This window comes from Mastigoproctus giganteus, chromosome 14 (genome assembly GCF_048544385.1).
Source record: "Mastigoproctus giganteus isolate SK-2022 chromosome 14, ASM4854438v1, whole genome shotgun sequence".
Taxonomy (NCBI): domain Eukaryota; kingdom Metazoa; phylum Arthropoda; class Arachnida; order Uropygi; family Thelyphonidae; genus Mastigoproctus; species Mastigoproctus giganteus.
Genome location: NC_143588.1, coordinates 67,603,287 through 67,621,097, shown reverse-complemented (window position 1 = coordinate 67,621,097; position 17,811 = coordinate 67,603,287). Strand labels below are relative to the sequence as shown.

The following is a 17,811-nucleotide window of genomic DNA, read 5'->3' as shown; positions in this document are numbered from 1 at the left end:
TCAAGCTTATCTTTAGACAAAGACTGAACAAAAACTTTTCACCAAAAAAAAGCATCCTTCATTAGCTAAAAATTTTGGTCCCACTAATTTTCACAGAGCAAGGAAATGTAAGATACTTATAATACTCATATCAAATGCAGCAAAGCTGATTTTCTGGAATAAATTCTGAAGTAGATGAACATGATTCAGATTTGCAGATTATAAAATGAAAACACTTAATCAAAAAAAATCTAAAAACAAATTTTTTTTAATTTACTAACAACATAAATTATTGGTTCTTTAGTCCTAAAATAAAAATTTGGAAAAGTGGTCCCTTTAACGTAAATGTCATATTTCGTTTTGAGCAATTCACAAAGTTATATTTATTTATAATTCCTAAATGATTGGCATAATTCTTCCGCATAACCCATTACCATTTAGGTATATTTGTGAAAACTTTTTTGATGTAAAGATTTTTAATTTTTTTGGAATTTTTTTTGTCTTTCAAGAAAAAAAGTCGCAACTATGTCATTTATAATAACTTATGAAAGCCTATTCAGAACAGAGAGAGAGTTTAATATATAATAATAATCCACTTAAGAAAATCTGCATAATCCATCTATTTAAGCTACCTAATGCATGTGTACATGCATCCAGGTGCACGTGCGCACACACACACACTGAATAAATTTGCATAAATAGGACATTCTCTAGAAATAAAATGTTCTTGTTCACCTCATAAAAAGTCTAATCAGCCCATTTCCCAACTCAAAAATTAAGAATTTAGCTGTATGTTAATTTTTTTATTCTTTAACCTAAGGTAACCAAGTATACATTCTATTCATATTACTTTCAATAAATTGTTTTTGTATAAAAAAAAATCTTGTTAAATGTCTTAGCATCATTTATATAGGCAATACATTATATTTTATCTAAAAAAGCTATGCTGTAATTTTAATCAAAGCCTGTGTTTAAAAGTATCACAAATTTCACATTTATTAATAGATTTAAAAATATTTTTAAATCCTAAGAGTTCTCCCCCCCCCCCCACAGTTGCATTTCTGAAACATTTACCTCCAAAAACGATGTTGAGGTAACCACATTGCACACAATGTGATTACCTCAACATCATTTTTTATATTTTAAAAGTGATATTAAGTTTTGCATAGGATTTATGAAATATAGAAAAAAAATCTGCAAATTTATTAATATTCAGCAATGCTTTCCTGGCTTTAAACATATAAAACTGGAAGTGACTAAATGCTAAAGTAAATGGAATATGTTATATATTCATATACAATTTTCAGAACCACTGTATATAAAATATATACATATTAATATTTTGGGATTCTTAGTATATTATTTGTATAAAAATCAGATCTTATTAAATATATAATCTCTACAAATCTATTTCATCAAGATCAATACCTGTGCTTTGTCATGTTTGTGTGTGCATGCAAGGGGAAAGGAAAAAAAAAAAGGAAAAACACACCACCCTTCCCTTTTCCATATCAAGATATCTTTAAGGTTAAATAACTAATATCTTCAGCAGTTATTAATGGTATTGGACGAATGTGGCAAAGATGATAGATTAACAAGTGGCAGACTTTTTTTTTTATATGATACTGGCTGGCAACCTTTCAAATGTTTCATTAGAAAGACTTCCTCTTTCTTTGGAAAGACTTCCTCTTCTGTGAGGTACTACTGAGGTGGGAATAACACCTGTATCAGGACATCCACTATGGAGCAATAAATTCTGCATCTCTTGAGATCCAGAGTTTTTGGCATATATTAGAGCTGATCTACCATCAGAATCTAGTGCTTTTTCATTTGCCCCATGCTAAAAAATACAAGAAAAAAATAAACTTTCATTAATATACTGAATAGAACTGTGGTTTTTTGAAAGGGATTGAACCTGACAGATATTTTACCTGTAAGTATATATTCTATACTTCTTTACTCCTGTAAATAAAAGGTATTTAATATAACTTTTTAATATAAAGGTATTTAATAATGTAATCACTGTACAAATAATGGGCTTATGATGTGGTTTGTTTTTATGATATAGAGTGTAGCACTATGCCAAGAGTCATGAAGTGATTTTAGTAGAGCACAGCAGTCCCAACAAAATTTTATATAATGTAAGAAATGATGACAACATCAAGCTAACCATTATGGATGGACTGTAACTGTAAAAATAATCTGATTAGAAAAATAATTTTGTAGAATTGGTAGAAAAATTATTTGGTAAAATTCAAAATAATTTTGAACAAGTCTAGAACCCAGTTTAGTGAAAATAATCACTCCAGTCAATATGGTTTATAAGGAATGAAACTATTTTGAACATAAGGATCAGGATGCAAAACCTATCCATACAGTTGAGTAGTTTGGTTCCTGCAGCTTATTACAAAAGTTGACCACTATCTATTTTGATATCCTCAACTTAGTAAGAGCTTTCACTAATTGGAGGGTGGGCTGCAGTTCTGTAGTAACATATGTGGATGCATGTTGCAAGGTCAAGTCCACATATTATCACAAAAAATGTACAACCCTGGTATATTGGCTGCCAGAAACAGATATAACAAAGCTGAAAACTCCCTCTAGCTGTCTTGGGATTGTACTGGAATATAAAAACTATATATTGAAGAATTTTTTAAAATTAAATTTTAAGGTGCTAATTTTATATGAAATTTCAATGTTTTATATGTGTCTACTAAATTTTTAATTATCGGCAAGATTACTTAATTTAGAATTTAATCTGATTTATGGATATCGCTCTCTGGTATTGGTCTGAAAAGAGGATTCAGTGAGAATTCAGAAACATAACAAAACTTTATACTTTAGTTTGAGAGTGCTCGAAAAGCTTTTGAATCCTTTATATATCTCAATAAACTAATAGCCATAAATAATTTCCCATAGGATGATAATTGTATTTTCCCTTCAAATACATTTCATAAGAAGCACCAAGTAATGTCCTATTTGAATTATATTAGAAGAATTTACAAATTTACTTTGTTTAGTAAGCTATTATTGCAGATGTATGCATGACAAACCGTTATGTTGGCATTTTAAATGAATTTAAATACTGTACAGACATTAAAACTGTGTATTTGTGTGCATGCACGTGTGCATATGTTGCTGTTCTTTGTTTTTGTTGGAAGTTGGTTTTACAAGGAAAGGAATAGAAAATCCATGGATTCCAAAATGTAAAGTGTTATATTTTTTGTTAATTTGAAGTTTAAGTTACTGATAGCAAGAGGATTAAAATGTTCTGAATTACAGCATCCATAGAGATAATTAAATCACACATCCTGTGTAGCAGAGCTTTATTTTAATAAAAGCTCAAAACTTTTGAAAATTATATTTCAGAATATCTGATTTCTGCCTGGAAGTGTGTTTACTGTCATTCAAGACCATTATCTTGTGGTTATTTCATCATGTTATCTGTGATGGATTAAAGTCAACAGTATAAGAAGCATTAATAATGATTAGTGTTCTGGAGTTTATAAGTTATCAAACATTATCCAGTGGTTGTATATACAAGTCACCAGCTGATGGATATAGAATTATACAAAAGTTTTTGAAGTGAACATTGGATTTGTATTCCATGTGAACAAAAGGATTTGTATTCCATGTGAACAAAAGGATTTCGTGAATCATTAGTGAAGTGAACAAAAGGATTTGCATTCCACGTTACAACAAATTAAAAATGCTTTTACAAATGAAATTCCAGGAGATCTAAGGTAGAAATATTTTATTTAATTTTGAAGGTGCAGAATAGCAATTTAAAAATACTGTTAAACTGCTAGTCTTAACAGACTGTGCATTGTAACAGAAACGTACGAAACAAGGTCACTACAAAAATCAACATGAACTTTGCAAACTGAAAGTGAATCTTCTTGCAGCTGAAATTTATACTATATGCTGCATATTACACTATTTGAATTTTTTCTTGGGAGTAACAAAATAGAAACAAAAAAGCATATTATAATGAAGTACATTAATTTCTTAAAGAAGGATTTATTTTTTAATTTTATATAAATAAGTTTATATGAGGCTGGCAATTGTAGGGCTTCTAGAGTATTTGTTGTTACTAATAGGCCAACATAAGTTATTCGTTTATGTAGTACTTTGTAGTAGATAAATGAGTAACTTGAATAATAACACTGGCTAAAATGATTTTTACCTCCACTAATATATCACCTGTTTGCAGTCACTTTTTATGTGTAGAATAAAAATTTAGAAAATAATTCTTAAAATTTCATATTGTATCACAATTTCTACATATACAAGTTTTTGTGTTCCCGTAAGATGTATATCTTACTACAATTTAGGGAAGTAGATATGACACATCTCTTATATTATTTGAAAATAATAATGTTTGCATGTGCTCTATGAACAGTAATGTAGGGGAGGATTAACATGTTCAATCGTGTCTGTCTACCTCCTACCTCTCTCTCTCTTTCCATTGTAGTGTGAATACATGTACAATTTATCTGCATATCTTTTGCACATTGTTTGTTTCTTCTTGTGTTTTGCTTAGCTTTATATTGTTAAAACATATAAGCATGAGCAAAGGAGGTGTCGGACATTTTCTGCTATATGCATGGATTGTTTACAACAAAAATTCAGAGGAAGAAACTCAACAGTATTACTAAATGTACATATTCTTTGTGCTTTGGTTGCAAGATGGTGATCAGGATAGAACTTGAGCTCCACGTGTATTACCTGAACCACAAATCTGAGCATGTGGCTAACTGGAAAAATTAAAAGTATGCCATTTTCTGTTTCTATGGTGTGGTGAGAGTCACACAATGGCATTGATGATTGCTATTTCTGCATAACAAAAATATCAGGGATGTCTATAAAAAGCAATCATAGCATCAGATATCCTAGCATATCATCTACAAAAAAGGACTGATTACATATTAAAGGTTACATTGCAGTGTATTTCACTGAAATTTTGAATTTCACAATTTCATTGAAATTGTGAAATACACAGCAATGTAACCTTTCTGGTCGCCTTTTCATTTTCATTTCTTATTTTAATTTCTTACCAACTATCTGTACCTTTTTTCGTCTCTTACCTGGTTATTCTACCATATATTACTACACACCTTATTCATTTCGTAGAATTCACTTCTGGTGTATACTGTAGATTCAATATAATTAAACAAAACCTTCTTTACACTTTCTTCATAATATATATATATGGTCCACCAACATTTTGCAGACACCCTTGGAACTGGTTGATGCACACAGTGGTAGAGCAGCCTTTGTGATATTTTTCCAAAGCACATTTCTGGAGGTCACTACCATAAAATAATAAAAACAATCTTTTTTCAGTTTCCGGTTTATTGGTCTTTTCTGTTAGTGTAAACTGTGTAATCAATTATAAACAGGTAGTAAACTCGATCTTCTTGCATTTGCAATAGTACCAATAACTGGAATTCTGTGGGTTTTCACGTTAATGGTGAAATGTTACCCCCTCCATGAAATATTCAATCATATAAAAAACAAATAAATTTTCAGAAATTCATCACTACATATCTAACTTGTGTGTTTCATGTTTGTTGCAACTTGTGCATGCCATGTTCTTTGTTATTAATTGTTTATCATTTTTACTGTTTTAAATTTTATAACAAAAAAGTCAGTGAACAGAAATATCATTTAGTATGTACATATTACAGGATATATTTAATTAAGCTATATATGTAAGCATAAATTTATTTTTATTTTGCTAACTGGAAAACATTCTTCCAATTTTCACATATCATTTAAAGCGGGGGGTCCACTGTATTTTGTTGGGAGATCCCTGGGTTTGGTTCTGTACTAATGAACTTGTGCTTCTTTGAGACCATAAAAAATTTATGACTTTAAAGCGTACAGTTCAAAAGAGCAGAAGGTACACGAAATCTAGATGCTGCAGAATAAATTGTGCTTAGCAGCGATGAAGAGGAAGAAAATTAAATGAACGTACATTATCTGACATGTACGTATCACAGTTTGTTCAGTTATTACTATTTAAGTTACTACTATTATAAAAATAAAGTTAAAATATTAAGTTATTACTACTATAAAAATTAAGTTTCCGATAGTTATAAAAAATAATGATGTATTTTTGTTAGCTTTTGGAACATAACCCCCCTTTTTGTACTGGTTCTTAGTCCCGTATAACACGGTTTCACCCTACACGAGATTTTGTAGGTACCAAACTACCGTGTTATATGAGGGTTACCTGTACTTAGTTATGGAAGATGGTATGGGTTGCTCTAGAGGTATTAGTGGTGCTCTGAGAAAATGGGTATTGAACACAATCTTAATGAATAGCATACATTTATTGATGCCTCAAAATTAAGTTTAAAAGCAATTTTGCTGCACAGTGGAAATGCATACCCTCCCACCAGTTTTCTTCTTCATGCTGTTTGCTTGACAGAAACATATGAAAGTATATCCAGGATCTTGAGTGCAATAATTTACCAAGACTTTGCTTGGAATATGTGATGATCTTAAAGTAATTGGTAATTGAATTACTTGCTAGTCTGTAGGGAGGTTTCACAAAATACTTTTGTTTTCTATGTTTGTGGGACAGTTGTACAACAGAAAAACATACTGTGCATTAGTGGGTTCTTCCCAAGGATTCCCGGGAAAAAATTCCGACTTTAAAATTCCTGATTCCTGGGAAAAGCAAAAATATTTCCCAAGATTTTTTTTATTTTTGGAAAATACAGACTGCTACATAGTTTATTTTAAAATGCTTAATTTTTATTTAAATATAGTTGTAAATAACAATTTCATTAAAAAGTGAGAGTTTTTTTAAGGATTTTAACAACGATAAAAATTGGACAGATATCCAAAAACTGCCGAATATATATTAAATTGCTTAAACCCAGTGCACCTCGCAGTTGAAGCTTTAAGTAATAAATATGGAAATCTACTAACAAGCAAAGGAATTTTTAGATTCCTCTTTCGTAATTTGGAAAATCAAAATTCTATTTTAAGTAATAAGCTTTTAAAGGAGATTAAACAACAGCTTTTTAAACGTAGAAATAGGGCTATACTTCAGATTATGGGTACATCTCTGGAGGAAGTGGCTTCTTTTGCTTGAATCTATCCCAAATTACTGGTGTAAACTAACCTAACCTTTTTTCACTAGCCAAAAATAAAAGTCTATTAAAAACCACTTCTTTGCTTGAATCTGCCCATGCCCATAATACTGTGACAAGGTGTACCCATAATCTGGGGTTCAGCCCCAGATAGTTTAAATGAGGTTAATAATGACTTTTTTCCCTATGGCAAATAAAAATTAAATTATGCAATCTGAGAAATCGATAATGGAACAAATTTTCAATGAAAAGTGTACTTCGATAGAAGAGTCTGAAAAAGAAAATAATATGAACAAAGAAAAGGAAAATTAGAAGTCAATCTAAAAACAGAGTTAGCAAGAGACATATCCATTTCAATGGCAAAAGCAAAGCCAATCCAAACAAATAAGGTATTTTCATCATTAAGAAGTGAGATGAATTTAAATGAAGTGATATGTACACTGAAACCATATCTAAAAATTTTATTAGATGCACTTCTAACAATTAGACCTACTTCAACCCAAAATGAAAAAAAAATTTTCTACTTAGCATTAGCAAAGATATATGATGCAAGAAATCAAGCTTATGCAGCATCAGCCAAAAAAAAAAAAACCCTCTCATTTTACTCCAAATGCTTGTCCAGCTCAGCCTTAAATTTATTTAAGCTAACAACTTCCACAACAAGAGATGGAGGTCTGTTCCAGCAATCAACTATCCACTGGCTAAAGGCAAATTTCCACACATGTATTCTGCAATTGTCTTTCCTCAGTTTGAATATATGCCCCTCAGGTTCTTAATCTGAGCAAGAGGAAGAATCCCATCAACATTGAGCTTGTTCAACCCATTTAAGACCTTATACACCACAGTCAAATCACCTCGCATGTGCCTAGTCTCCAGACACTGCAATTTGAAGAACTTAGGTCTATCTTGGTAAGAGCACCCCTTTGTTCTCCTTATTTGTACTTGTTCTAGCAACTCTACATTCTTCCTAAAATGAGGCCTCCAGATCTGTATACAGTATTCAAGGTGTGGCCTGACCATTGCCTTGTACAATGGGATAAACATCTCCTTCTCCCTGCTACCAAAATTCCTATATATCATTGACAAGACTCCAGGACCTGTTCTGGCAGCCTGTCTGCAGTGCTCAGCAAACTTCATATCCGGCTGCACAATTACCCACAGGTCTTTTTCACTCTCCACTTCCCTGAGTGTAGTAGCACACAGTTGGTACGTTTTCTTGGGTTACTGCTACCCATATGCAGTAATTTGCTTTTGTCAATGTTAAACTTCAGTTGCCACTTCTTGGCCATTTGACCAACTTATCTAGATCCAGTTGCAGTAGCACACTATCTTTACCATCATTAACAACCCTATCAACCTTTGTATCATCTGCAAACTTTGACATTAAGCCTGATATACCCTCAATAATATCATTGATTAATACACGAAACAACAACGGGCCCAGCATTGAACCCTGGGGAACTCCATTAATAGCATTAGTCCACGAAGAGCAGTGTCTACTAATTACCACTCTCTGTCATTTCTCACTTTATCCATTGTATTAACTTGCCCTTAATGCCATACAGATCCAATTTGTATAGCAGTCCAGTCTTCCATGTGCAACAGTATCAAAAGCTTTCCTGAAATCCAAGTATATGATATCAAAATTATTTTTTGCATCCAGTTCTTTTGTGACCACATCACAGTATCCAATCAAATTGGTCAGACAAGACTTCCCTTTAACAAACCCATGCTGTGTCTTAACTACTATTGCAGTCTTGTGTAGATGATCCTGCAATGCTTCTTTAACCAGTGACTCCATTATTTTCCCTGGAACACAAGTTAAACTAACAGGTCTGTAGTTACTTGTGTCACCCCTTTTGAACCCCCTTTGTGAATTCAGGATACATTTGCACACCCCCAGTCCATGGGGACCTCCCCTGAGTCTAAGGAAGCTCTCATAATTATGGCTGAAAGTTTGCTTACTACCTTTGCTGCCTTCTTTAATATAACTGGATAGATCCCATCCACCCCGGATGCCTTCCTTATACAGTGGTACCTTGGATTGCAAGTAACTTGGTCTGCGAGTGTTTTGCAAGACGAGCAAAAATTTTTAATAAATTTTAACTTGATAAACAAGCAAGGTCTTGCAACACGAGTATAGTCAGTCCTCGTATAACACATGTTTACACTACACGAATTCGATCATACACGATTTATAAATAAGGGAACAATATCTTATATAACACGAACCGAATTCGCTTATGCACGATTCGCCTTTGTGTTTACAAGAAATGGCAGTCAAACGCAGAATCACCCCAACTGAACGCAACACAATAGGAATGAAGAGAAGATTCTGAAAATGTATTTATGTTTTTTATATCAGTGAAGGGGAAACATTTCACCATAATAACGTAAAAACCAACACAATTCCAGCTATCAGTATAATCGCAAATGCAATTAGATCGAGTTTACTACCAGTTTATAACAGATTCTACTAGCAGGAACACAATTGGAAATTGTTTTATGGTAGTACGCAGAATCACCCCAACTGAACGCAACACAATAGGAATGAAGAGAAGATTCTGAAAATGTATTTATGTTTTTTATATCAGTGAAGGGGAAACATTTCACCATAATAACGTAAAAACCAACACAATTCCAGCTATCAGTATAATCGCAAATGCAATTAGATCGAGTTTACTACCAGTTTATAACAGATTCTACTAGCAGGAACACAATTGGAAATTGTTTTATGGTAGTAACCCCCCCCCCCAGAAATGTGCTTTAGTAAAATGTGAGGTGTTAATAGTGTATCTCTGCCTTTACGGTGTTGTTTATTCAGTTGCTACATGCACGCAGCTTTGTTTATGTGTATCAAGCGTGCCTCCCCATTTTGTAATAGTGCGAGCAATGAATCTGTTTAACGACAATGCAATGTCATATTTCCGTGAAATCCTCAAAAGGAGGCAAAAGCAAGTGTCATTGGATAGGTTCCTTGTTAAAGTCGCACAAAAAGAAAAAGTAAACAGATAGCAGTGATTCCGTCAGTGACAGTGAAAGTCGTCCTACCCAATAATTAATAAATTCGATTGCTTTATGTATATTAAATTTAAATATTAAAAATATAAAAAGGTATGTATGTATTTTGTATTAATCATTTTTACAGTATATGAATATTTTTGAGTTTTGGAACAAATCATCTGGGCTTCCATTATTTCTTATGGGGAAATTCGCTTTGATATACAAGTGCTTTGGATTACGAGCACGTTTCCGGAATGAATTATGCTCACAAACCAAGGTACCACTGTATTTAACTTCAACAATTTCTCCTTCGCTTTGCTCTCAGTTATTACAAAATTACTTAGCTCCCTGTTAGAGTTTGATAAGCTTCTGGCATTCCTCTCCTTGAATAACTCCTCGTGTGTGAATATAGATGCAAAATACTCATTCAGTTTATCAGCTACCTGAACACGATCATCAATAGTCAAACCATCTATGTTAATTGGACCAATCTGATTCATCCCTTTCCTTGTAGAGTGTACATAAGTAAAGAACTCTTTGCTGTTTTTCTTTGCATCCTTTGCCAAATATTTCTTGTAATCTGCCTTTGCCTGCCTAACCTCTTTTGTGACTTGATTACAGACTAGCATATATCTGCCATAGGCTTCTGTGTTGCCTGATAATTTATATGCATTTTTCTTCTCTGCCATGAGTCTCATTAATTCATCTGATATCCATTTAGGCCTAAACTTTGAACAGTATTTCTTAGTTGGTATGAAAAGCCTAGTAGCCTCCAAGATTAAGTCCCTGAAGGCTTCCCATTTAAAATTCACCATAGGTAACACCATCAGTTGATCCCACTGTATAGAATTTAAAACTGTCTGAGACCACTGTAGTCACCTTTACGAAAGCAAAAGCCCTTCCCTTTAGCCTTGATGGTAGTTACACCTTTAAGTAAATCCCACATCAGTACACTGTGATCACTATCACCCAGTGGTTCTTTTATCTGCAAATTCTTAATGCATGAATAATCATTGCTGATAATCAGATCAAGAGTATTACTCCCTCTGGTTGCCTCTCACACATGTTGGTGTAGAAAACAGTCATCCAATAAATTCACAAAAGTCTTGCTAGTGTGTGAGTGACCAACCCACAAGTTCCAGTCAATATCTGGAAAGTTAAAATCCCCCATTTTAAGACATTCTGATTTATTAGCCCACTCTATTTTTCTGCACAATTGCTCATTGAACTCATCAGATTCATTAGGCCTATAACACACACTCTCATTTTCCCTTTTACAGTGCTTGTGTCTCACTACACTGACTCAACATTGCATTGTCCAATGTCAATTGGATGCACTTCCTTAGATTTTGTGTTTCTTAACTAACAGCATAACCCCTCCTCCTTTCCTGTCCTGTCTATCTTTTCTGTACACATTGTACTCTTCAAATTCCAATTCTGCACTGCTTATATCTGTGTGACACCACGTCTTCGATAACCCAACAATATCCACCTTTGATGTCTTGACCAGCACTTCAAACTCATCAAATTTATTAACTATACTTCTAGCATTGGTGTATGTGCACGTATACATGCATCTGTTCCTACTTGTAGTTACCCTAACACAGTTCATGTTTCACTATGACTCCCAGCAGTCCTGGAAATCCCCAGCAACTTGCTTTCCAGGCTGCTGCTCATTCCAATAAAAAAAAAAAAAAAACAAGAATCACTTTCACCTCTGCCTGCAGCTTTTAGTCTGTGTATTCACCCCAAGCTAGCAGTTTTCCAACCCACCTGACACTGCCCCGATAGCATCAGAAAATATTCTTGCACCTTTTCTATTTAAGTGTATCCCATCCCTGTAGAAGCAGTCTCTCCAGTTAACAAGCACAGACCATGCTGAAAAAAATTCTACTTCATGAGCCTTGCACAATCAGGCTTATTTGTAACTAAACAAAGATCCAGTCTTTCTGACCAAGCAATTAATGCACAGTGTTTTTTAAAATTTCATTTTAACAATAACTGTAAATGTTAAATGCTAATATTAGTTTTGTTTCAGTATTAGTGTTTTCAAATAAATGTATAGAATAATGTTGTCCATCTGCGCTCTATCAGTGTAATCAAATTTCCTGTTTACATTCATCAAACCATGAGTCGAATTTTTTAATATCTAATTCTGTTTAAATTTTAGTTTTTTACTTTTACACCACAAAGTACAGTTCATTATTATAGTGTTTTATGACTAAAATAAGGAAAAAAAATTCTTATAAAAAAATAGCAAATATTTAATCAATAAAATAAAATTTTTGGGAATCCTCGGGAACCACAATTTTCCATTCCTGAAGATTAAAAAATGTCAGGAATTTAGAAACCTTAGTAATGAGGTAGGAATTTTTACCAGGGAGAAGTAATATAAAAATATGTTCCACTGGTTGAATCAAAAAAGGTTCTTCCACCTTTGCATATGATAAAGCTTGGATTATTGAAAGAATTTTTGAGGCTCTGGATAATGAAGGAAGTGTTTCCCAACTTAACAAATGCAAAACTGAAAGAAAGAATTTCCATTAGGCCTCAAATAAAGAAACATCATCAAAGATGATGTATTTGAAACAATGCTACAGGATGTTGAACTAAAAGCTTAGCGATCATTTAAAGAAATTATGCATGGATTTCTTAGAAGAAGGAAAGATGATAATTATGAATTTAGGGTGTCAACTTTACTGCAATGTTATAAAGATATGAGCTGCCAATATCTTTGAAAATTCGTCTTCATTTCTATCTCAGCTTTTCTCTCAGAATTTAGGAGATGTAGGTAATAAAGTATGGAGAATACTTTCATCAGAACATATGCATAATGAAAAACAATATCAGGATTTCTTGGGGTACTGCCACAATAGGAGATTACTGCTGGTTTCTTAAGAGAGAAAGCAAAATGGACTATAAGAAAATTTCTTGGAGTGACAAACATTTCTAATGAAATAAAATGTATGTAATACATTATATCTTTAGTAAAAGGCAAAATATTATCTTGAAGATGAAGGGAAACCTGAGCAATTATGTTTGATTAAAGTATTTTGAAATTAATAAGACTCATTTTTAAGGTGGCACATGTATTATTGTATGATGTTTGAAATTGACAATTCATTAAATTACTAAAATTTCAATATACAGTCTGTCCTCGTATAGCACGATAGTTGTGTTCCTAGAAACCCTCGTGCAATGCAAAATCGTGCAATATAAACAACAGTCCCTATGGGAAAAGTGGGGTTATGTACCGACCACCCAAGATTGAACACACATTTGGAACCAAAACATTACCAAACACAATAAATAATCGGGTAATTTTAATCGTTATAAAAAATATAATATATTTTTATTATAATATAATAAAAAATAAATATTTTTTATTATTTATTATATTATAATAAAGTATTTTAGTATTTTTTAATACTAAAAAGTGTTTTTTACGAATAAAATACGTATTTTATTCGTAAAAAAATTATTATATTAAATAAAATAGTTGTAATAAAATGCTTACGTATTTTATTACGACTATTACGTAATAAAATATTGCTAATGCTTTTGCTTCTATCGTAAGCAAACTTGTTTTTTGTTTGATTTTCTGTCCAAACAGATGACAGCCGTTCCATCTCTTCCAATTCTTGTGTCTTAATCTAATGGATTTTAATTACACTTTTGAGTTGTTCCCGCTATGAAAGTTGTTTTTATTTTCTCCGCATTCTTTGTAATTCTTGGCGTTGCCTCATTTAGGTCTGTAGCACGTGCAATATCACATGGTCTTTTATTTCACTCAAAGCGTTTCACAATTTCATATTTTTTTCTCTATCGACAGAGGCGGACTGGCCATAAGCCTTACCCGGGAAATCCCGGTGGGCCGGAGGCCGGTGTGATTTTGGCCATAAACCGTAGTATGAGGCCACTATAAATTTTCCCGGGTAAGAATTTTTGACCCAGTCCGCCTCTGTTTATCGATACAGTATTGCTTTTATTTTTCTCTCTGAATATGCAGTGTCTTCACCAGGACGCTTCCTTTTCACACCTTTTAAGTATTTTACTAATTTTTAGGGAATAAAGCGCAATTACAAAACGAGGAGTCACGCTTGATACACATAAACAAAGCTGAGTGCATGTAGCAACTGAATAAACAACACCGTAAAGGGCGAGATACATTATTAACACCCCACATTTTACTAAAGCACATTTCTGGGGGTTACTACCATAAAACAATAAAAACAATTTCCAGTTTCGTTTCTGCTAGTGGAATCTGTTATAAACTGGTAGTAAACTCCATCTAATTGCATTTGCGATTATATCGATAGCTGGAATTGTGTTGGTTTTCACGTTATTATGGTGAAATGTCTTTCCCCTTCACTGATATAAATCACATAAATACATTTTCAGAATCTTTTTCATTCCTATCGTGTTGCATTCAGTTGGGGTGATTCCGCGTTCGACTGCCATTTCTTGTAAACACAAAGGCGAATCGTGCATAAGCGAATTCGGTTCGTGTTATATAAGATAACGTTCCCCTATTTATAAATCGTGTATGATCGAATTCGTGTAATGTAAACACGTGTTATACGAGGACCGACTGTACCTTTCAGCGGATATGAGACATAATTTTGATATGTTTGAAACCAGTGGACCAGTTTCCTTTAGAGTCTGCAACTTTTGCTCCGGAGATTAAAAAAAAAAAAAAAAAAAAAGGCCAGTATAATTAATAAGATTACCAGCTAATTCTAGAAAGTGTCGTCCCCCCAAATTATTTTTCTCATCAGCAAATCCTCTGAAGTACACAGTTGATTGTTGCTGCCCTCTTGGTATCTCATGTGGTACCATGGCAATAATTGATTTCCTCTATGGTGTTCTTTCTTGCAACCCTTTCTAGGCTTGTATTATTTGATATTGCAATAGGATCAAATGAAATGAACTTTGTAATTTTTATTCATATTTTCCTTGTTGAACTACTCCTAACACCTCTCTTGTCTGGATTTACAATCTTATTGCAGATTACATCTATTAACAGTATTATTTAATTTGGGAAGCCTTGATTTCCCTGCTTAAATTATTGCACCGATGTCAGTATCTCAGTAGTCTGCTTCAATACTGAGTATTACTGATAAATTAGGATGTATTATACCACACAGCAGATAATTTCTCTTGCTATATTAAGTCACAAAAAAGTTGTTTGGCTGATCACTTTTTATTCATTATCTTCAATGATTAGCTTGAATACCATAGACTTTGTATAACTCCAGTAGTATTAATTGAATAATTTAAGTGTTTTAATAGTTTTGCATATAAATAATTCAGTCAACATTGTAAGAAAGTGAAAGAATACTAAAAAATAAATCTTCTGGTCTTCTTGCATTCTGTAGGATATTCTGAAGAATGAGTCAATAGCAGTAAACTCCATTTAAGTTGGTGATTGTTAACAGAACCAAAAACATACATAATGCCTGTGGGTTAATTCATTCCACATTCTTTCTCTTGTGAAACTTTTTCTCAACAGCTGTAACTACACTTATGATGAATTAAAACTACAAAGCTTTGACCACTTGACAGAGGGAAGTGATAAATTTTGTTATAATTTTTTTTTTCCCCTGCTCTCATTTTATTTGAAAGTTTTTGTTTAGGATGTAATATAAGAATGAAGGCTATGCAGCTTAAAAAAGTAAATAAATAGATAAAAACTACTTCAATTATTATTATATTTTAATGTCAGAACTGTGAGTTGCATTGAAAAAAAAATAAATAAATAAAAGAAATGTTCAATACTATCTTTGCTAGAACATTTTTAAAGGCTGGTGAAGGCATTACTTTATTTCTCACACATATACAATAAAAGCCTTCTTAACTGACCTTTGCTTAACTGATGCTTACACCTTTCCTTGTATCATACTGCCTGATATCTGTGCTAGCTGCTCACTTCTTGCAGCTAGCATAGAAAATTATGCCTGCCTGTTGAGTTGCTTCCAGAAAGTCAGCTGTGCATTTGTTCCCAACTGCATTCACACACCAGTAAAATTATTTGTTATTGTAATTAAAGTATGTAATTTAATTAAGCTTTGCATAAATTAATGAAATATTGGCAACACAAAAGGAAGAGTTTTTTTTTTTTTGTTGTTGTTGTTGTTTTTAGAAAACTGAATTGGATGCTCTGGAAAGACTCTACAAAGGTAAAGTCTCAAAAAAAATTTGCTATTGATTAGGTTTTCCCAAGACAATAATAAAAGATTGGAACAAAATTATGAAAAAACCTTGAGAAGGATTTTGCACTCAGTTTGTTTCATAAGGGTAGTTAGGTTCCTGTTCCACTTCAGAGAAACCAAATTTAGAGACAGTAGACATTATGGGCATAGTTGATGCAAGAAAAACAACATGGAAGGGAACCCCAATCAACAAATCCATAAAAGCAACATAAAAAAAAAAAAAAAAACACCTTTGTCTTACAACAAATGATTGATGGAACAGAAAGCTTTTCAGCAAGTGATGGATGGCTTGGCTTGGCTTGGACATAAGAAAAAATGTCATGGTATTAGTGTACTGAGTATTACCAGGGAGAAATTGCTGATCATCCTGCTACTCGCAGAGAAATATTGATTGGAGAACAACTCAACGATACGAATAAAATAGGTCTAAATTACAAGATGTTACCTACAAAAGCAATAGGGAAAATAAAGCCTGTAACATCAGAATACAAAAAAATCCTAAGAATCACAGTAACCAGCTGATCAATGCAACTGGAACTCACATATTGTGGCTTTTTGCTGTTGGTAAATCAACTAATCCTTGAGCTTTTAAAAAAATATAAGTTGTTCATCTTTACCTGTTTACTATCACTCACAAAATTTAGTGTGTATGGACTTTGCATGATTCAGAGAATGGTTTTCCCATGAATTTTTACCTTCTGTAAAGAAACATGTGAAGAAAATAAACTTATCTAAAAAGATGATTCTTTTCCTTTATATCCTATTTATGAGGAACTCAAAGAAGGAGACATAAAAACTGTTTTTACCATGAATTGTAACATCCTTGACCCAACCTATGGATCAAGGGGGTTCTAGAAGGTGTTCAATTTGAGAAAAATAGCAGATACCAGTCTTACAGAATTGTTAAAAGTCGCCAACATCAAAGATGTGTTTACAATATACATGGAATGGAATTCTGTGTTCAACGTTTCCTAAATCTTGGAGAAAACTTTAACTTGAGGTTGAAATGCTAATGAAAGTCCTGAACTACAAAAAGGTAATGACATTTAATTACTAATTTCTGGCAAATTGAAAGTCCTAAAGATTTACAGCAAGCCATACAATAATGGATTCAGTAATGTTGTCCAACAAATTGTCACCAAGTTTTTGGAAAATGAAATCAGGGATAATGTAAAAATCATACACACTGTGATGAAAATAGCTCGATATAAATATAAAGAAAAGATTGAATCGTATCTAGGGCCAAAAATTTCTCATTCAGCAGCCAAAAATGCCCTAGATACAGCTTTACATTACATTGAATAACAGCCTGATTCAATAGTCAACAATGTGATATTCATAAGGTGTAGGGACTATGCTGCAAAACATAACATCATTTAATCATCTTTATTTTATTTTAACAGATGAAAAAAAAATGTACGTGTATATGTTTTAAGTAAAAATAAAATTCTTAACATGTATATATACAAAGGCTGTTCAATAAAGAATGATCATAATTTTTTTATCATAGC

At 32.7% G+C, this 17,811-nt stretch overlaps 1 protein-coding gene across 3 annotated transcripts in view; it reads right to left on the bottom strand.

The window, feature by feature from the left end:
- Window positions 1–1,422: 1,422 nt before the first annotated feature.
- Window positions 1,423–17,811, bottom strand: part of LOC150075192 (centaurin-gamma-1A-like) — a 287,147-nt gene continuing 270,758 nt past the window's right edge. For all 3 annotated transcript variants that reach the window (XM_090389157.1, XM_090389158.1, XM_090389156.1), the window contains exon 16: window positions 1,423–1,819. In XM_090389157.1, the coding sequence (XP_090245283.1) occupies window positions 1,595–1,819 (225 nt within the window). In that variant the 3' untranslated portion in view covers window positions 1,423–1,594. The remainder of the gene's footprint in view (window positions 1,820–17,811) is intronic.